Source organism: Lolium rigidum, chromosome 2, assembly GCF_022539505.1.
Source record: "Lolium rigidum isolate FL_2022 chromosome 2, APGP_CSIRO_Lrig_0.1, whole genome shotgun sequence".
Lineage (NCBI taxonomy): Eukaryota > Viridiplantae > Streptophyta > Magnoliopsida > Poales > Poaceae > Lolium > Lolium rigidum.
The window spans coordinates 185,821,177-185,842,472 of record NC_061509.1 but is presented as its reverse complement, the minus strand read 5'-3'; the positions used below and the strand labels follow the sequence as shown (position 1 = coordinate 185,842,472).

Here is a 21,296-nt window from a genome sequence, read left to right as displayed (position 1 = left end):
TTTGTCTTGGCTGAGCTTCGTGAACGGTTGTCCAATGGCACAAGGAGTACTAGACAATTTCGGTACGAGAATGTTTGGCAAACACATTTGGACTATGATGATATTGTTCTGCAGAATTGGTCTCGTGGATCAGGTCAGCAGGGACTCTTGGGTATTACCGACGCTCTCCAAAGGCTTCAAGGAAAGCTGAGTGTATGGGGAGCTGAAGAATTTGGGTGTTTGGCGCGTACGGTCAGAAATTTGCGGAAGAAGTTAGACCGTTTGCGAGTCGGGTCGTTGGGCCGAGGCCCATCTGATGAGGAGAAGGCTGTAGTGAAGAAACTGAAACGTGCTCTCCATCGGGAGGAAATTTGGATGAAGCAGCGCTCCTGTATCCAGTGGTTACGAGAGGGCGATAGGAATACCACATATTTTCATAAACAAGCTGCTCAAAGGCGAAGAATGAATAAAATTGAGTTTTTGCAGCGAGCGGATGGCTCTGTGTGTGAGAATATGGTGGATACACATGTGGAGATACAAGGCTTTTACTCTAGTCTGTATCAGTCGCAGGGTTTTAGAGCTATGGATGAGCTTCTTGATGTTGTTCAACCTGTAGTGTCTCACCAAATGAATGAGGGTATGGATGCACCGTATACGGAGGAGGAGATCAAAAAGGCTTTGTTTCAGATGGCTCCTTCAAAGGCCCCTGGTGTAGATGGCTTCACTGCTGGTTTCTTCCAGAGACATTGGTCTCTTATTAAAGATGATGTGGTGATGGCAGTGTTGGACTTCTTGAATGGTGGGACTTTACCTGTTGGGCTAAATGACACTTCCATTACGCTGATTCCCAAGGTCCCTCACCCGCAGAAAATTTCCCAATACAGACCGATCTCCTTGTGCTCTGTTTTATACAAAATTGGAGCCAAGTGTATTGCAAATAGACTCCGTGTCTTTCTAGATGATATTATTGGGCAAGAGCAGAGTGCTTTCGTTCCTGGACGTCTTCTAACGGATAATGTGTTGATTGCCTACGAGAGTGTCCATGCAATGAGAAGGAAGAAGAAAGGTAAAAATTATATGTGTGCTGTTAAGCTTGATATGATGAAAGCATATGATCGGGTTGACTGGCATTTTCTTGAAGCGATCATGTATAAGCTTGGTTTCAGTGACACCACAGTAAGATTGATTTTGAAGTGTGTGTCTTCTGTTCGTTTTACTGTCCGAGTAAATGGGGAATTATTGCCATATTTCACTCCTTCTAGAGGGCTTCGGCAAGGGGATCCTATCTCCCCGTATTTATTTCTCTTATGTGCTCAAGGCTTTACTCGCTCTGCTAAACCTCTATGGTGTGGTGGATAGAGGGATCGAGTTAGTGCTACAGCCCCGTGGATTAATCACTTGCTGTTTGCGGATGATAGTATGACATTCATGGGGGAAAATCTACAGAGTGCTCGAGCGTCCGAATGACATTCTGCGTGTTTATGGAGACTGTTCCGGACAATGTGTGAATAGAGATAAAAGCTCCATTTTCTTCGGTCCGAATACTCCTCAACATGTTAGACAAAGTCCGAAGGTCCGTCCGGGTATTCCCTGTGGAAGCTTTCGGTGAAAGGTATCTAGGTTTACCAACAGCGGTTGGTCGCATTACTAGTGGCTCCTTTGATCATATTGCGGAAAGGATCCGCAGCAGAATCCAAGGGTGTGAAAGAATGCTTGCTTGTGCAGGGAGAGAAGTCTTTCTCAAAACAGTTATCCAATCCATCCCTACACACACGTATGAGCTGCTTTAAGCCGACAAAAAGGTTTGCAATAATTTGAGGGCTATCATTGGTAAATACTCGGTGGAGTAGCTCCCTTGACCGAAACTCTATTCATTGGGTTGCCCGGAATGTTCTTACAAAACCAAAGATTAAGGGAGGTATGGGTTTTAGAGAGCTTGAGCGTTTCAATGTGGCAATGCTTGGAAAACACGGATGGAGGTTGATCACCAATCCCAACTCCTTGTGCTCTCGTGTGTTAAAAGCTAGATATTATCCAGTATTGTGGATTTATGCAGGCAACGAGTTCCCAAAAGATCATCTCGCTACTTGGAGAGCGGTTGTTGCGGGTCGTGAAGCCTTGGAACAAGGGCTTATTAGTCGTATTGGGGATGGCAATCTTACATCGGTCTGGAATGACAGGTGGATCCCTGGAACTCGGACGATGAAGCCATCGATCCAATGGAGCAATGGCAATGATGTAGAAGCTATCAACTTAGTCGCTGAACTAATTGATCATGACATTGGCTCCTCGGAAAATTGATATGGTCGGGAACAACTTCACCGCACCCGACGCCGACGCCATTCCGAATATCCCTCTTAGGCGTGCTGGTGGGGAGGACTCCGTGCTTGGTCTCCGGAGAAATCAGGCGTGTATTCTGTAAAATCTGCGTATCGTGCTCTTATGAGTCGCAACGAGCAAGCTGCTCTAGACGAAGGGACGATAACCGAGACATCATCGACAGAAAAACAGATGTGGACTATTCTCTGGAAATTAAATGTGATGCCAAAGGTAGGTGGAGGGTTCTCCGTGGCATTCTTCCTGTTGAGGCTATGCTGAAGCATTGACATATTTCTCAGCTGAGCAGATGCAAAATCTATCTCGCCAAAGATGAAGACCTTATGCATGCGCTGATCACATGCGATCATGCACAACGGTTTTGGACTGAAGCACAAGGATGGTTTGATTTTGCTCTCCCAAGACTTCATCCTCTCACTTGGTCACGGGATATTACTCGTGACTCTATGTTTTCGGATACGGATCGAGCTAAGATGATTACTACTATGTGGGCGATCCGGGTTCTCGAAACAGTTGGACACATGATAAGGGTAGCTATGACCCCGTCCGCGTCTCGAAAATGGCTAAGGAAGCTCTTGCAGTCTTGGAGGTTCCAAGGAAGGTTGCTGCAACCTTGCCGGGCCATGGGTGGCGACCTCCCGATGATGATCTAGTGAAAATCAACACGGATGGAGGGATGTCGATCGCTGTTCGCAAAGGTGGAGCCGGTGGGATTGCAAGATCTCGCACGGGTTACCTTGGTGCCTGGAGTAAGCCCTATGAGGGCATTACTGATCCACTCATCGCAGAAACTTTGGCGCTCCGTGACGGTGTAATTTTTGCACGGCTACGTGGTTATCCGAAGGTGGTGATGGAGACCGACTGCCTGGAGGTTGTTTGCCTCTGGAACAATCGCCGTGACAACCGTTCTGTCGTGGCACCCATTCTACAAGAAGTTGGAGAGCTAGTAGAGTACTTTAGTTTCTTTTCGATTCAGTTTGTACCTAGATCAGCAAATAATTCGGCCCACCTCTGTGCTAAGCTAGCTTGCACTTTGATGGTGACTAGTAGCTGGCTAGATTGTATCCCAGACTTCCTTAAGATCAGCATTATTGCTGATTCGGCGGGAGCTGCTTTAGTTGAATAAAAGCTCTCTGAATTCCCCGCAAAAAAAAAAAGTTATCATTTTACGGCGGAAATAGTGATGGCAGATCTGATTTTCCATACTTTACATTGCTGTTGAACTTCTCTTGAAATTTGTGCTTTCCAAAACAGCTTGGTTTCCCTTTAGAGGATTCTAGTAACATATACTTTCATATGGAAATGGCTTCCTTCTCCTATCAGCATATTTCTATCTTTAATATTACAACTAAAATGTGGGATGTGTTATCACATTCTCCAGTCTCCACTTTCCATTCGGATGAAGCTGATGACGGCCAGTAAACTAGAACCAAAATACCGTCACAACTCACAAGTCACATCTCACTGCAATTTTTCATTAACACTTCAATTGGGAACAAAAACAGACAACATACATGTTTCAGAAGATTGAAACAACTTAAACTTTTGACTACACTACATACACCTCGACAAATTGTCGATTTATACATACAGATGCTTGCGCAGTACCACTTGTGGAAGTCACATTTGGGACATCGCAAAAGCTTTATAGGAACAACGGACACAAGTTAGGGACAAAGCAGCTGTCAGCACTTCTACTAGAGTCACCTCATCTTCTTCGCTCACTCTTCTCCATCAAGAATGGATGCTTAAGAGCCTCTTGGGCTGTTAGGCGGCTTGCTGGATCATGCTTAAGCAGCCCTTGCAAAAGATCAATCAAGTCGCCAGCCGAATGGTCTACATTTTGCATCACCAAATTCTGCTTACAAACAAGATCAATGATCACAACTGTGAGCCACAAATACTTACGGTCTATTCATTACAGCAATGGGGTAATGGGAAGTACCTGAAGCCGGGGCAGCTTCATGACAGCTTTCATGCTCTCCCGTGAAGCACATCCTTCAGGCCAGTTTAAACGGCCCTTTCTGACGTATTTCTCAGCATGTCGACTACACATAAGGAACAAATAAGCACATGTCACCAGGTAATCTTCACAAGCCTGACTGCTCACTACACTGAGATGGATCAAAGACAGCAACATACTCTGCCCTCTTAAGCATGTGGTATGGCAACGGACTAAGCACCCTCTCCATCATAGCCAGATGCTCCAAATTCTCATGAGTTTGAAACAATGCCTCTCCCTGCAGTACCTCGGTAACTCAAAAGGCTATTGTTGTAATTGATTGGTGGAAAATGAAAACAAGCCCCAATAACATACCGTGCACAGTTCTACCAGAATACAGCCAACACTCCAGATATCACATGGGTAACTCCATCCAAGTCCTGAACAGAACATCGCCCAGGACAAATATAAGAACAAACACCAAATATCTAGCTGAAGGCGTAGGTTTTTCATTGGACAAGAAAGATACCCAAGATAACTTCAGGGGCCCGATAATGCCTAGTAGAAACAACGTAGGTCTGGTCCTGTTGGTCGTATGTCGTGCTGCCAAAATCAATCACCTTTATCTCACTGGACTTGGGCAGACGTTTGTAATAGGATCCCTCCTTCGGGGAACGGGATGAAACCTATCAGTTCATATGAAAGAATTAGCACATGTGCCCAAATAATAATAAAAGATAGCAAAATATAGAACAGCAAGATCAAATTAGTCAATGAACAACGTATACTTTGTAATCAGGCACTTTAGTGTACTCCGCAGAAACAAGGAGAATGTTCTCAGGCTTTAAATCAGTGTGAATGAGGCGCAATTCATGCATAACTGCAACACACATTGCAGAGAAGATAAATATGTGAAGAGCAAAAATCGTGTTAGATATTCCTAAAATATCATTAAGTACTATGATAACGGTCATCAAAGGATGACACCCTAGGATTATCAAATGATCTACTAGTGCAGGTATAAGGGTAGTTGAAGTGTGCACACACATGCTAGACATTCCAACAGTTGTTTGGCAACCTCCCGAACTACGGCAATTGGGAATGCTCGGTAATTGTTTTTCCGGAGAAAATCATATAAGCTTGGTCCAAGCTTCTCACAGACCTGCTCACCATTCATTCAAATTCACCAACGTTTAAGCTCAACAGGGTTATCTCTTGTGGTTAGATCATAACTGCCATATAATCTAATGATGTACTTACAATACAGATATGGTTACGATAGTCAAACCAGTTCCGAATTTGAACACAACTGCAAAATAGACCAGCTTATATATACAAGCAACCTTGTGAAAACAAAAAGGGCACAGAGAGAACATATAGTATATATACATCATAGGAACTGTAGAAGTGAAACTGAGGACTCACCTGGATCTGCTTTTTTCATATTTGCATATCTGCTCGAGCATGCCAATTTCAATCATTGCAGCATCCCTGTACTTCTTAATGCCTCTGATGATCTTAATTGCCACCATTTCCTTGCGTTCCCTATCCCAACATTCCAACACCTGACCAAAGGTACCTGTTGTATTGGCAGAAACACATCCAATCATGAGAACACCACCCTGTTGACCGTCATCCACAAAAACAGCGGGAAACGCCTTGAGAGTTCCCCCATATCAACAGAACTAAAATAGGCTTCTGTCCAGACTGACCTTCACCCATCTTTGCATTAATCCTGTCTGCAGACATGAAAATAATCCATAAGAAAAAAATTGGAGAAATGTTGAGAATTATAAAAGTTGATTGATAGAACACTCCAATCATAATAAGAAATAAATAATTAAATTCTGGCAAGGTAATTACAGCGAGGTGTGAGGTTGTCTCCCACAGCAAAAACATAGTGTCCATCCTTGTCATCTTCTCTGAGAGGAGGGGTCGCCAGACGAAGGAGCTCTTGCGCCTCCTGGGAGGAAACAATGCCGCCTGATGAGAGCCCCAACGTCACAGCAGTGAGCACATTCGAAACCTCTTGCCCACAAAATTTTATCTGCAGAAACGGACAAGTATAGAACATAAGTATCATAAAAGACTTCACAAGATAAGTAATGTTGTGCAGAAACTAGTAACGTCATCCGAACCCATACAGAAATATTCAGGTAAACAATCCATAACCTAATTAAGAAGTGCCAACAAATCATAATGAACCAATTAATTAATTAATTAATATTCCTTCCAAAAAAAATCTTATACACGCCATAACAACTAAAAATTCGCCCAATCCACGACCTAATTCTGACAGGCACGGCAGGGGACTCGAATCTATGAGGAACAATCATCTACCGCCAGAGATCTACGGTAAGCCGCCTATCAAAACGATTGAAATCGACAACAGATCTACCACCAATCAACGAAAACCGGCCTCTACCGTACAGATCTGCAAACTAGACGTCAAATCGCGTCCGGATCGGCGGTATACCTGGGCGATCTCGGGGCCGACGTCCCAGCCAAGGCGCTGGCGCTTGCGCGGGCGGCGGTCGAGCGGCGCGTGCGGCATCTCGGCGAGGCACTCCATCGCTAGATCGGTGGTCTAGCTCCCGAACGTACGAAGCTCTCGCGGACGAAGGATTGGTTTGGTCTCTGGATGCGCAGAGAGAGGAACGAACGAGCGATTCCGTGCGGCCGTAACCCTAGCCTCCCGCAGTTTATGGGCGAGAGATTAGGTGGTTGCGGTGACCGAGGCGGTGCGTTACTGCAACCCGCTCCAGCCCGTGCCACTGACAAGTCCGGGCCCGGCTGGGCTTCGGAGCCGTGCGGGCCCGCACGTCAGCGACGGGTTAGAGGAGGCGTCGGTAGAAGTTTCGGTGGCTGTCGGAGACGCGTCCCTCGCTCGGATCGTGGACCGCTCGTTCCTCCGTTTCGCGCTGTGCCTTTGTTTGTTTTGGCGAACGGAATCCTGCTCGCAGTTTCCTTACCAGCTTATCCAGCCAGACCCAATGACTTGTGGGACCAGCTTTAGGTGGACCCACATGTCAGTTAGGTGTTTGTCCGGTAGGGCCAAAACCACGGGCTTACACGCTCGCGAGCATCTGAGTGAACTGGTTGGGGAAAAATTGCACAAGTCACAATGACATGTGGGTCATGATTTGTTATGTCCCACCACCCAGTTACTTGCGGGCAGGACGCCTTGCGTGGAATTGGGAAGCATAACTGCGGTTTGATCTCTTAACCGTAGTTGGGTTATCACAAACGAATATTCGGCACCTGATGCCCTCCAAGGAGATAGTATCGGATTCTCCCGTAACAGGAAACCCAGCAAGGAGGAGGACATGGTTAGTGGGGGGCTGACTTTATCGTTGTTTCCTTTTTTTTTTTTTTGCGGGTCGACTTTATCGTTGTGTTACACAATCTTTGTCAAATTTTTTTGCGGGTCGGCTTTAAGGTTCCTAAGTAATTCATAGCCCCACTTTGGCTTGGTTAAGAGACTTTTGCACACCTTTTACTTTTTTGCATGGCACGGATTTTATCACAAAAAAGACGCATGCATAACTTGAGGACAAACATGCCTAATTTCAGGTGGGACAGCATAACAAAATGTGGTTACTAACAAAACAACCCATTTTTTTATCTACAAGTAAAATCTCAAGATAGCCGCTATGCAAATTAAGAATATTAACATTTTAAATAAAACGTAAAATAAATCATGTGTATAGTGCCGCATTCATAGAAAAGGAGATTATATACAAGTCGTATAGAGTCCACACGTGTAATTACAACACTAGACCACTAAGTGATAGCACCTCATGTCACAAGATGTGCCAACAGGGCTGCAGGTAAGGAGATGGTCCATGGTTGCCTTTGATTGGTAGTCGCACATCACACATTTTGGGGCATGCTTGAACCCATGCCTCGTGAGCCTCCGCGGCCCTACAATCGCCCCGAGATGCAAGCCAAATGAAGACTTGCAATAGAGCATAACTTTTCTAGTTCAACTTCAAAAAGTGTAGCAAGTCGCCGAAGACTACCAGTCGGACGACACAACATGACAATCGGCCAATTTGAGAGCCGCACCTTGCAAACCACACGCCCGACTTGGATGTATTGCCAGTTTGCCACATTGGTGCACCTCACAAACGTTATTAAATTTCATGACCTATTTGATGCTCAAGATTTCATATGAGATTTTGAGATTTGCGAACTCCACCAAATTTCATACTCCTCAGAGTAACCTGTGTGGCCCGAATTTGTGTTACTCCTAGATACCAAATAAGGCTCTACATTCATGACTAGATACATCTATAAGCATGAAAGAACACTCTGTCTCTATGATTACAGGCCTGGAACAGCTGCCATTGTGTCCTTTTTCCAGTTGCTTGGTGTCTCTCAAGACAAGCCACCCAAGTTAGCTTCAACACCACAACATTTTCCTCTGGCAAAAAAATCGATCCGTTAATGAGACTGCAATTGCTGAAGCAGGGGGCCAATATTTTGTGCACCAACGAATAAAGCATCTGCTAGCACGATTGCTCCAACCTGTAGTTCCAACAAGAAGAATGTATTAAAAACCTATCTTTGGCAGAAAACGATATCAATGTGTGTTTATTTTTCAGACTGATTTACCAATCGGCCCGTGAAAAGCAGCCGATAGCTCCATCCTTCTTTTGCAGCCTGTGCACGCTGCTGATCCGTCCAGCTGAAATGATGTTGTCAAAGTAAGATTTAGGACCAGTTCCCTGATGGATGCCATTTAACTATTGGAGGGAAATGCTAAATGTTTATGTGGAATGCTGAAAAATATTTGCATTCATCTCAGAATTATGAAACCCACAATACCATGCTTATATCAATGTGTAATGTAGTTTGATAGCTGAAGATTTAGGTTAGCGGCAAGCTCATACCTTGGTACCATTTTGGTTAGAGAAATAACAGTCACACTGACACTACACTATCATAGGTGAAATAGTTGAGGTCCTGGAACTTACCCAAAAAATTCAGAAACGCCACCAATACCAGCAAGCTTGAAAGGCTGGGAACCTTCCCGCTCGAAATCCTAAAAGAAATGAACTTAATATAACTCCGAAACAGCAAATACAGCGATCCACTGAGTCATATCCTACCTCCTCTTCAGCAGCTTCTAGCCCTCCTTGAACCCAGAATAAATTTTCAAAACCAGCATTGTAAAGTTGCTCGGAAGCAGCAATTGATCTGACAAGTTTTGGAGAAATCATAACAGTCAGTCAAAAACATAGAAGAATCTCTCACTAATTCTACGCCGGATCTTGATCGCACAAATTCCATGATGAACGCTAGAATATGTAGCAGTAGCACCACTAAAATAAATTATTGGAACTGAAAGCACCGGCTTTCCAGTCCAATGACAGGAGATTTAGGATGCTCAAATAGCATCTTGTGAATATAAGCAGCATGATATGAAGACAACAAGCTAAGTTTAAGCTTGGTATAAATGGTAGACAACTTTCTTGTTGCATGGTGAGTTCTAAGACAAAAATCAAAAGATAATACTACCTCCTAAAGGACAACATATGAATAAATGTAACTTCTCCAAAGACAAGCCAGGTGAGAAAACATCTACATGTGTGCTATCAGTGTGTCATGCATTACAGTCAAGCATCAGTAACTCAGTAATGGAGCTAACAAGTAATTACCTCAGTCCCTTCTGGCACACTAGGATAATATCTGTATCTTTTGGGAACTTCTCCTGGACCTGTTGTACAAAATTCCTGGAAATTTGATCTAAAATTCAGCGAATGGTTCCGAAATACAAATCACAAGTTTAACTTAAGTTGCATACTTATTGAATGACATTGTTGAGCTGCCACTCCACCAGCCACCTGTGCAATATGGATGAGATCATGAGAGTTCAGTCACACTTGAAGTCTCAGTTAAAAACGATGGTAATCTAAGAGTTTAAAAAAAATCACAAAAAAGAACACGCATGTTGAAATGAAATACATGATCTACATCTAGTAGTTGTATTTGATCTTTGAAGCACTATTATCTTAGTCTCCAGTTCGGATTCGGTACACTTAAAACAAAATCCATGTTGTAATCTCATATGCCAGCTTATATGATGAAAAAAACTATAGCCCAAAAACATCTACAAGACAGCCCGACCAACAGTCAGTACCACAACGGAATTTGGCTGCAGATGGTAAATAGAAGTTAGTTTGTCATACCCATAACAAAGCTGAATGCTTTCTTGCTGAGGCCATTCACATCAGACGATGTATCCACATCGAATACAGGAATCCAGGTAGAGCCTTTCACCCAGGCCTGCGATATGATCAAAGGACAGAAAAGATATGACCATGACCATCCACAGTTCCCTAACACTAGGGATAGCTTTTGTTGAAGAAAGACGAACCTTTTGGCGCTCATTTGAGGGCCTAACATCCAGAAGGACCTTGTCCGTCAGTTTGAACGTGTAGCCAGCTTCCCTGGGTGTAAGGGTCTTGATTTTCTGCTCCCTGATCTTCAGGCAGAGAATTCCAGAGCCATACAAAAATAACAGCAGTCGAGCATTCAGAAATTCATCACGCAGATTATGGATGCCGAATCCAAACAACAGAGCTTGAGCTAAAAACATCGCTGCAGTTCCTAGATGACTGTAAATTCAGAGGAAGTTTGGGCAGAAGGCTAGAAGAGAGGTGAAGCGAGCTCACCAGCGTCTCCCACCGCCTCCTGGCGGCGGCCATCTCCTTGGCCTGCCTCGTCTCCTCCTCCTCCCCGCCCCCCTGCCCGCCTCCCACTGCCGCCCCCATCCTCACCACCCCGCTCCACCTCTGCACAGCACAACCACCAGCAGTTCAGGGCAATAAGAGAAGCACAGGGAATTGGGGAGTGAGCCAAGCGAAAAATATCCACGCACCTTTGAAGGGAGCAGGCGAGGACGCAAGTGACTGGAACGGGAGGAGGAATGCGCCGCGGCGGCCGGGGAGGATGCGCCGGCGACGCGGCGTGCGAGGCTCAGAGGTGGCGCTGCCATTTTCTTGCTCCTTTCAGACAGACTCGCAGGCAGGAGGTTTTAGGCTTTTCTAGCCGTACCTTTATCCGCAACTCCAACTCGGCTCTGCAATTGGCTAAGGGAGTGGGCAACTGCAGACATTGTGGGGACTAGGGAACTGGACTGATGATGCTCAGGCCTGAAACAGATGCATGCACTCAAGTCTGAAACAAGACTGAGAGCCGCACTGAACATCATGGCTGCTTCTGCTACTAGTACTAACAAGAATCCATAAGCAATACAAGACATTTGTCAAGTGTTTGATGTTACTCGCCTCCGTCCTACGAAGGTTGTCTGAGATTTATCAAACTTTGTATGTAAGATACATCCAAAGTTTGACAAATCTCAAGACAACCTTCATTCGTTACATCCAAAGTTTGACAACCTTCGTGGGACGGAGGGAGTACAAACAATAATTTGTTCAACGCAGCTGAATTAAATTCAGATTTTTTTTCGCAAAAAAGGAATTACATTCGGAATGACGTTGACTTCAAACTGAGGGAACATTTGCCCTCACAGTACACACATGCAATACAACAAATGGCATGACCTCCACTTATCCTAATTCATGTTCAAGATCACATGTGCCACATAAAAATATAAGAAACCCGTGATATCAAAAATTATCTTTCAAGACCATACATGAAGGCTATCTAAAACAGTATTCATCTTCAAGACGGTCCTGGGCTTCTCCATAGTTATAACCGTGCAGCACACTCCCTCGACGGAATACTACTGCCTCTCTGAGCACATGGCGAACCAGTTAGAAACTGCTGCTGCTAATCATGAACGACCAAGTGGCCAGCGCCCATACACCATAGCTGATAGCTCCATGCCGATCCAGTGTTGATATTCACATGTACCCTTTTGATAGCAGCTGCTGGGCAAGGTACTGCCCTTCTGGCTCCTCCAGATATTTTTTGTCATCCAGATAATTTTGTAGATTACTGATAGCCTCTGCCTGAACTTTCGGGCCTTGTTCTTTCAAAGCTGGTATGAACTGCCGTGATATGACATCCAGAATTTTCATGAATTGGGATCCATATTTCTTGTGAAGCGCAAACCCAGCCATCTAAAAAGAGCAGAATCCTGGTTAGGTAATGTGTCAACAGACAGTCAAACACAAAGCACAAAAGTCCTGCTGCAGATTTCTACCTTGAGGAAAGCATGAAGGGCACAAGCAGTGGCTGTGATGGCTGGGAGAGAATTGAGGAACATTGCAAGCCATTTCCATCCCTCAGCTAAGCCATGTGGATGCCGCACACCCTTGATTTCTGTCTGCAGACAAAGTTATGCAGTCAATATTTCTCTTCTATTGCAAAACAAAAGTTTGATAATGTGATTATCATAAAACATGGTATGTAATACTCCTTCCAATCCATAATAAGTGTCAGGGGCCCCGACAATTATTATGGATCTGAGGAGTAACTCGCCACGGTTTACCACATGCAATGCACACACCACGGCAAACCATAATTTGTATTTTACATAACAAGCATTACTGTGCTGGAATTTAAACTAGCGGGCTGCTTAACAGGAAAACGGTCAATTAGTAGGGAGAAGGCAGAACATTAAATACATATATCTACCACCAATGACTAATTAGACTTAATTGCTGTTTTTAGCAAACTGGTGATGTCTAGACAAGGACTGTACACACCTGAATCATGGCAGCATAAAGCTTGACGTATGCAGCAACATTTACCAAATATGCCTCAGTGCTCTGAAGTTTTCCATCTTCCTCCTGGTAGCCAATAAGCCTGAAGTAATCTGTGTTCCGTGCTTGTGCCTAAGCAAGTACATATCATGAGATAATCCAAATGCATTAGACAAAACTAATATAAGAATACTACATATTTACGAACCATAAAACCAGGTGCATTCACAGTTGAATTTTTTTTGTTTGGCTTTAAGGGGAAGAAACCCAAAGCGCTGTGATTTTACTAGAAGTGACTGTGTGTACGACACCAAATTGTGAGTGCGGAGACTCCGAACCTGGGCGGGCGGGGATGCATCAGCCCATCCCAACCACCGGGCTATGTCCGTTCCAAAATGTAAGCCTTTTTAGAAAGCTAAATTAGCTTTTTTAACTAGACTTTTTAGAAAGCTAAAGGCTGACATTTTGGAACGGGGGTAATATCTTTTACGCACATAGTGCAAGATATGGCAACATCAAAACATAAACAATTTCAGAATTTTCGCTACCCCAAAAAAGATAAGAAAGCGCAACAATGCTGAAAAGTTCAGTGACATGCAGACTTACATTCAAAGCATGCAGATGTTTCGGAACTGTGTACATGCAAACTTTATGGAACTCGGCTAGGAGATAATCCATTGCATCTGGTACCTGCGCATACACATGTGTCACATGACAAAACAATGGACTGTATTTTCTTTGTACTTGTTATCAAACTGCGTTGAAAGAAGAGTTAAGCGTGGAATATGTAAATGATTGATTATCGTCATACTAGCGCCACAACGAAGACTGCAAGCATCCGAAGCCATAGGAAATAGGAAAGGCCGCATCTTCATAGCAACATGAGGGTGCAAAATTGCTTTTCAGACAGCCAAAATGACAGTATATATCCTCACAGAACATCTACAGTGGCCATGTGTTTATCAACACCAACTGGCACTTCTATACTGAGCTGCTCAAAGTGATCTTTTAAACTCGGCACTAAATTACATACAAACTTATTGTTGTCAGACTTTAGTTCAACACAATTCAAACTGATATGTCATGTAAGCAAAGTATATTTCCACCAGAGACTATTTTGAGTATCACACACAATAAGTCCTGGTAACCAAGAATGCAGCATACGCACTTCTGCCTTCCAAGATGTCAAAGATATGTTATATGCACCACAATTGCACGAAAGAACTATGTTATCAGAAAGTTAACAGAATTCTCGGCTTTGTTCAACTATATAGCAGTGTTAGCACTGAATTAACACAAACTAAATAGCAAATTCTAGGCATCAATTCACTCAGTAATGACTAATCGGCATTACCCTGCAGAACAAATAAAAAAAGATACCTGGTTAGTGACTAGCAGCATGACATATCCACAAGCAAAGGCCAAATTTCCAAAGGTTTTGTCCTTTGGATTTCGACTCTTCACTATTGAAATCATCTGCAAGAAAATCAGGTAAATTATTGATGTGTACAATATTATGTAGAAGCTCAGTATGTCAGAAAATGAACGACAACACATAGGAATCTAAACTCTAGTATATAAGAAGACCAAAAATTTCCAAATCAAGAACAGGGAACCCTTAAGATCATATTAGCAATTAGTAGTAAAATACCTTGTAAAGTAACTGTTATTATCCACACTTTGTATGTTACTTGTATAACTGTGTAGGCTCATACAGTCATACTATTGAAAAAAGGCTATCTTTTTACTATGTGTGCCATAAGCAATACAACAGAAGCTGTTAATATCAAGCGAAACATTAGAATGTACATAATCTGAGTTGATGGGATTCATCTCGATTCATAACTCCATGTTCCCTAAAATAAACCTTCACGGTTGTGGTCTAGAATATACAACATTGTAAATGGAAGTGAAATGAAAATTGCAGACAATTTCATCAGTATTTAAGGGGCACTGGCTAGCAGTAAGAATTTGGTGATGATGTTATGAGCATTGGATCATCAGCTTAACTTGGGAAAGACTAGTTTACTAAATCAATTGCTTGATCCTAGATAGGTATGCTAAACGCCCCCACTATATAGTGAAGCTTATTTAGTCCTCAAGGAACCTAATCCAATGGATACTAATCTGTAACCCTAATCTGGCCTATATCTTTCCTATAAAAGTAACCTCGCCATGCACATAACTTATGCAGTTAACACCATGATGCAAAGAAGAAGAAAATGCATATGCCATTTTTGGAAACTTAAGAATTTATCCCTGACTCTGCCTAGAAATACCCTTCCCCAGCACTGGGTACGCCCTTTTTTTTATTATTAAGAAGTTAGTTACGTCAAAACGGAATAATGTATATTGAAACCTATAAAGCAGGTGGTTTCTGCCTCGAAGATCTGTTCGCTTTTTTATTCAAATGATTGAAGCAAGGTTATACACACATTTTATTTGGAAATGCAATCAAAGCGAGTTTTTAGATGCTCAATCAGAATAATAGACTACAAACCCTGTACTGATCAGTCCAGCACCGGTCAGCAACAACGTTTTTCCAAATGCTGCATAGCATGGTAGCAGTATGGGAGGGTTCTGAATACAACAGGTGATGTGCCGATGTATCTTCCCTAAGACATATTTATCTGTCTAAAAATTTATATATGTGCATATTATATTTGCTAATGTTCCACCCAGGAGATATAGTTACATCGTTAAGGACTAACATGAATGTCAGTTTCAATTTAATACATGAGTGTGTTCAGAACAAAAAATAGCAGCTACGAGGAAACACATCATCTAGATTGTAATACAAAGACTATGTAAATACAACAAATCAAGTAGTGATACCATGTTTCTCCCAAGACAAAAGGTGCCATCATCATGGCACCAGCAAAAGTACATATTGCGCAAACAAGAAAACCAGGATTTAAGCCCTAGACTAGTTTTATTATACCGGGCATAGATCATGAAATTCTTCTAAAAATGAGGTTACAGAAATAAAGTAGCTACCTTGTCTGCGAATAAACGACAAGCAATTGGGCGAGGACATTCTTGTCCATCTAAAGCTTTAATAAGCTCACTGGCCCTGGCTCTGCAAGGAACAATTAAGTAAGGATTCAAGTTAAATAAGAGCTCAGATGAAACATAGAACTGAACAGCAATTGGTATGAACAAAAGGTAACTAACTAGTATTTGCATTTATCGTACACATCCAATTGAGAAAAAAGAGTATAAGTAACAATAAATCGGAACTAATAGCCTTGTAGTCTGCTGGCAAAACAAACAGCAACAGATACTTAAAAGCATGCGTCCACAAGTTGAGTAATCGAATGGTGCAAGCTACTGGAACATGCCAGATAAACATTAACTTGAATAGTTAATGTCATGGTAATTACTCACTTGACACTGTCTATAGTAGGCATAAGTTTACTAATAGACTTTCCAATTTGTCGGTCATATCGGCTGTAATCCTGCACAATATAACATGGTATCAGTCAATACAGACATAAAGGTAAGCAGTATGCTACATATAGGTTAAGAGCAGCTAACATATAGCAGTACAACGGAAACTGGGAAAGTACATATCAGAATTGTTGAATCAACCAGTTGCAGGCTTGCAGCAAGTTGTTCCAAATTGCAACTGAAGACATCTATCCTTCAAAGAAAATAATACCTTGCTGAGGTAAATGTTTGATGGCACTTGATCATGTAATGCACGCCCCCGCGATTCCGCTTTTAATGCAGAACTATTGGCATAGACTTTGATCCCTGGTATAAATATGACAATTAATTCATTAACAGTAATCCTCATAAATCAACATACAGCAGATAAAGTTAATTTTTCCTTGTACGAGGGAAAACACTTGGCCCCCCTTTTCTAGTAAGAATTGGGCCATAGCAATGTAGTTGAGAACCAACGACTAGGATAGGTAGCAATACTTGATAAGTTATTGTTGAGTTGTGAATGCATGAAATTGCAGATACTAGAGTTTTATTTACATTATATTAATGGTTGTATGCTTAAAGCGCACAATATGTGTTTCATGAAAGAACTACAAAATCCTTAGCATGGATCCTAGAATCCAGCACACAGAATTTTAAGAGTAAATGAAGACCTCAGTGCAACAAGTTAGCTTGTGAGAGCACTTTAGTCCAACATCTCACAAAACGCTCCTTCAGAACATTGAAGTTGGCTTGCAGGAGAACATAAGGTCCAAACTCCAAACGACACAACAGAAGCGTATAACGCCGACCTGGCTCGTGGGATTAAAGTTGCACGCGCGCGCATGACCGATCCGCTAGCCTGACTCCTTAAACATCCCAGACTCTCCTCCAAATCCCTAATTTTCTAGCATTGGCTCCAAAATCCCTAGTCTCACTCGCACACCTTTCCACTGAGATGGCCACATCGGTAGTAATACAGCGCCATGGCATCGCTTGGACCATAAGTGCTCCCGCAATTCAAGGATACTGAACAAGCACTTTGCATGATGTTGGACGAAAGTGCCACAAGCCAAGTTGCTGTACTGCGGGCGTATTTACTCAAATTTTCATATTATAAGATTCCACAGTGACAATTTCGTAAATTCTGACCAATAATAAGAAATAACTTGTCCAAAAATGTGTATCTCCTTTTTTTAAAAAAAACTGTATCTCCAGCCAGGTTGATTCGCACCCTATATTCCCTCTATTTTCTCCTACTTCACAAGGTCATGGAATATTTGGAAACAAACACATGGACGTTGAACATGCTAGTACATGTACACTTGAAAAATCTGGTTCAAAGTATGACTCCATGCACCATACACACAAAAATTTGTGTTGATAGCATACTATTAACTACTCAGCCTTGTACTAGTTTGCTATTTTTGTACCAGATTTTGCAAGTGTACATGTACTAGCATACATAAAAAATTGTCTTGAACTCTTGATGAACATCCATGAATTATTTTGAACTTATTCCACAGCTTCTTGAAATGAGGGAACAGGATAGAAATTGTTGTGTGCGAATTGACTCGGTTTTAGAAATCAGTTCTACAGAAGTGAGACGCACCTGGTAATTCTGATTTGATATCAATATTGTTCTGAGAAGTTTGGCCAGATGTGGAAACTACTTCTGCCCTCGATTTAGCAGCTTCCTTTTCTGCAGCTTCCTTTTTAGCAGCCTCATATGCTGCTTTTTGTGCTTCAGCTGCTAATTTTGCAGCTGCCTTCTGCCTGGCCTGCATCATCGTTCATGAAGTTTCAGGTTAACCACGCAGGCATTTAACTGACTAGCATTAAAGCGAAGAAATGTTTTCCTGAAATAACACTTGGTAGTGAACACCTGAGGAAAAAGCAGAATGCTTTGACTGGAGGAAAAGTTAACAGCAAATTAGATAGAACAAACAAACCCACTCCACACCAAATTTTACAGAAATGGACTAAGGACCCAAATTAACAAACCATGTGTATAAGAAGAGACCTACTTAATAACAAATCTGAGCAAACAAACCTCTGCTTCTTGCCGGGTCCTTTCCTGCTTTATTTTTTCATCCTTCATTGATTGCTCCCGTCTTTTAGCTTCTTCAACAGCTGCATCATCTTTTATTCTCCGTTCCAATATCTGGGATTTCTGTTCATGGTCACTTTGGACCATAGACAAGTGTTTATCCAGTACTTCTGCACTGCAAGAAGCAAGGGCGTAATATGATACTGAGTCAAACAAACGATTATTATAGATTAGAAGTGTTACAAAGTTGTCCAACATCTATCAGGCGAGTCTGTGACTCACTAAGAAAGACAATCTATCTACAAACCCTACCAAGCAACGTTTCTGGGAAAAAGAATAGAACTCTGAAGAATGAACTGGAATGTTGTTGGGCTTTTTTAATTGTCAGATGTTGTAATAACAATGAAGAAATCTACAGAATTGATAGTTTAACAGAACATAATCCTATAACAGGCAGGCAAATGTTATTCTGAAGAAGAAAAGAAGACACTTGTTACAAAAGATATAAAGGCCCAAACAGAAGAACCATTAGGATGCAAGATGGATATGTTACCAAAGAGAACAGATTAGATAACCAAACATTGTAAACCTTAGGTCTTGTACTCTCATCATTTGATCAAACTCCACACTACAAGCATACTAGCATAGAGTATATTTAATTACTTATATATTATGCATGGCACAGGTCAGCCAGTTGTAAGCAAGAAAGGCAAACTTGAACGTTGAAACCTAAAACTTAGAAAGAATCTCCTTTGCTCGCATAAGTAGCATGTTTAAACAAATTATAATCAGGGATGTTGTATATAGTGGAAGAAAAACCAAACATAGTATCAAGGTAATAGACTAGCGGCATACTGGCATTAGCCATCAGTCATCTGATCGATCTAACGGACATATGTCCAGTGATTGTACATATAACTATTTTGGAAAAAAATAAATGCCTTTAAAGCAAGTTTTACAACCTTCTGCCTTTTGTAAATAAATAAATCTCTACACCTTTTCACTCACGAGACACCAATTTCCATTCCATAAACTCCCTATACCATCAAACAAACTGATGGGATAACTTCACAAAGAAACCAAAAATTTGCTAACAATGCAGTCTTGCCAAACTACAACAAAACTAGCCAATTAGCTTGTTATCTGCCAAAAATACCAGTAACTAAAGATAATTTGATATCATGAAGCTTAATGCTGGAATAGTATGAGAGCTTCTTCCTTTGTATCTAAAATGTTATTCACCAAAGATCCAGTGAAATATAGAATTGGTCTGAAAATTCTAGAAAAGTAGAGTAGTTTATTTAAGAAGCATTAGAAATGATAAATAAGTGAGTACGTACATTCTTCTCTGGAACAGGACATCTAGCCTTCTATCTAACTCTTTTCGTGATTCAGCGTCTTTCTGAAGGCGAGCAAATGCAGAAACTGTTCTCTGGATCTCATTTTGGTGGCACACCTCCAACGAAGATAGCTTACTTCTAACTTCCTCCTGATGAAGGTCAAACATCATAAGTGAAGGAAACTAGCAAACTGCTAGAGAAGAAGAAGAGATTGGAATGCCCAGTACACACTTGAATTTTGAGTTGGTGCTCGCGTTCCAGCTCAAGGAGAACGCTCTTCTCTATGCTCCTTTTCTCCATCAGGTTGTATGATGCACCGCTGCAGTCCAATTCATCCTCGGATTCCTCAAAGCTGCTAGGAATAAGCAGACAAGGACGCATGATTTTCTTTCATGAAGAAAATGGACCTGCAGGAACAAAATTGCGGTATCAATTCAAACTCTCACCTCAATTCGAGATCGTTGCATGAGAACCTCGCTCCGGTGGTCACGATAGCCCGGGCATCCTCGTCGCTGCTATCTTCTTCCTCTTCGGAACCATCGTCCTCCTCCACCCGCATCACGAAGGCCTTCTCCCTCGCGCTGCTAGCCCTGAATAGACCCCCCGAAAAAAAGTACAGTCAGATGCAGCCGCAAATCGAACAGGTGTAAAAGTGCGAGGGAGATGCGAGATACCACTCCGGCGGCTGCTTGAGGGGCGAGGGCGTTGCTGCCAGGCGGGTGGCTTGGAGAGCGTCGAGCTCGGTGAGGACGTCGCCGAGGGTCCAGCTCGGGCGGGGGTCGAGCTCCCTGGGGCACCGCAGCTCCATGCGCGCGAACGCACTGCAATAGAGGGGGCAGAGGGGGCAGGTCAGTGTCGAGGAACACCACCTCAGATGGAGGACATGGGGGAGGAGTTGGACAACCCGCAATTGCAAAGTTTGGAGGTTGAACCTGACTGCCATAGTGCCGTTGGAGGCTTGGAGCGCCTGCTGGGTGGGGTGCTGCACGCCGCCGGCGATGGGCGGGGCAGGAATGCCGTTGGCGCAGGGACGCCCGCGCCGCCCTGCTACCGGCTAGGGTTAGGGGCGGAGAACTGAGGAACCGCTGGGGATCGGCGCGGCGGTGTAGTGGATTCTCGTCGGGAGTGGCGAGGCAGACGGGAGGACTGGACGGGGAATCCCGGGCGTCTCGTCGGAGGTTGATGGTGTATATCGACGAGGGAGGCGGCGCTTGGTGGACGGCGGCGGCTGGGCGCTCCGCTTCTAAAGCATGCTTCTACCTGCCATCGGCCATGTTAGGGTGACTTCTTTTGGGCTCGCTGCTGGGGGAGGACGAGGTCGACGGTCGGCCGGAGAGCTCGCTGCTGCGGAGAGCTCGTCGGCGGCGGATGTAGAGGCGGGCGCGGTCCTTGATGCGGATGGAGAGGCGGCGACGCAAGGCGAGCAAAGGAGGGACGTGTGCGGGATGGGGGATGGCCGCTGCTTCCCTGCCGGAGCTGCCAGCGGTGGGGTCACCGGCCCTGGAGCGGTGGCGGCGGGGGAACCCTAGCGAGGGGGCTCG

At 43.3% G+C, this 21,296-nt stretch overlaps 3 protein-coding genes across 3 annotated transcripts; all 3 read right to left on the bottom strand.

The window, feature by feature from the left end:
- Positions 1-3,768: 3,768 nt before the first annotated feature.
- On the bottom strand, positions 3,769-6,845 carry LOC124692716 (serine/threonine-protein kinase AFC2-like). Its single transcript, XM_047226145.1, has 12 exons — positions 6,735-6,845; positions 6,122-6,305; positions 5,971-5,997; positions 5,684-5,837; positions 5,519-5,567; positions 5,306-5,420; positions 5,047-5,138; positions 4,788-4,944; positions 4,634-4,698; positions 4,459-4,556; positions 4,262-4,364; positions 3,769-4,174 (listed from the first exon to the last, which is right to left on the bottom strand). The coding sequence occupies exons 1-12, from the start codon at positions 6,828-6,830 to the stop codon at positions 4,025-4,027; spliced, it is 1,290 nt and encodes a 429-aa protein (XP_047082101.1). The 5' UTR covers positions 6,831-6,845; the 3' UTR covers positions 3,769-4,024.
- A 1,531-nt stretch (positions 6,846-8,376) lies between these two features.
- LOC124687830 (rhodanese-like domain-containing protein 11, chloroplastic) lies at positions 8,377-11,278 on the bottom strand. The gene is made up of 10 exons (XM_047221566.1): positions 11,145-11,278; positions 10,939-11,058; positions 10,641-10,748; positions 10,453-10,549; positions 10,068-10,107; positions 9,922-9,996; positions 9,373-9,460; positions 9,238-9,305; positions 8,876-8,948; positions 8,377-8,788 (listed from the first exon to the last, which is right to left on the bottom strand). The coding sequence occupies exons 1-10, from the start codon at positions 11,259-11,261 to the stop codon at positions 8,705-8,707; spliced, it is 870 nt and encodes a 289-aa protein (XP_047077522.1). The 5' UTR covers positions 11,262-11,278; the 3' UTR covers positions 8,377-8,704.
- Positions 11,279-11,683: 405 nt separating this feature from the next.
- On the bottom strand, positions 11,684-20,725 carry LOC124692715 (mRNA export factor GLE1-like). Its single transcript, XM_047226144.1, has 15 exons — positions 20,688-20,725; positions 20,430-20,576; positions 20,202-20,345; positions 19,987-20,110; positions 19,756-19,904; positions 18,419-18,590; positions 17,978-18,146; positions 16,598-16,692; positions 16,324-16,394; positions 15,934-16,015; positions 14,317-14,412; positions 13,543-13,626; positions 12,940-13,068; positions 12,435-12,557; positions 11,684-12,351 (listed from the first exon to the last, which is right to left on the bottom strand). The coding sequence occupies exons 1-15, from the start codon at positions 20,696-20,698 to the stop codon at positions 12,133-12,135; spliced, it is 1,815 nt and encodes a 604-aa protein (XP_047082100.1). The 5' UTR covers positions 20,699-20,725; the 3' UTR covers positions 11,684-12,132.
- Positions 20,726-21,296: the final 571 nt, after the last annotated feature.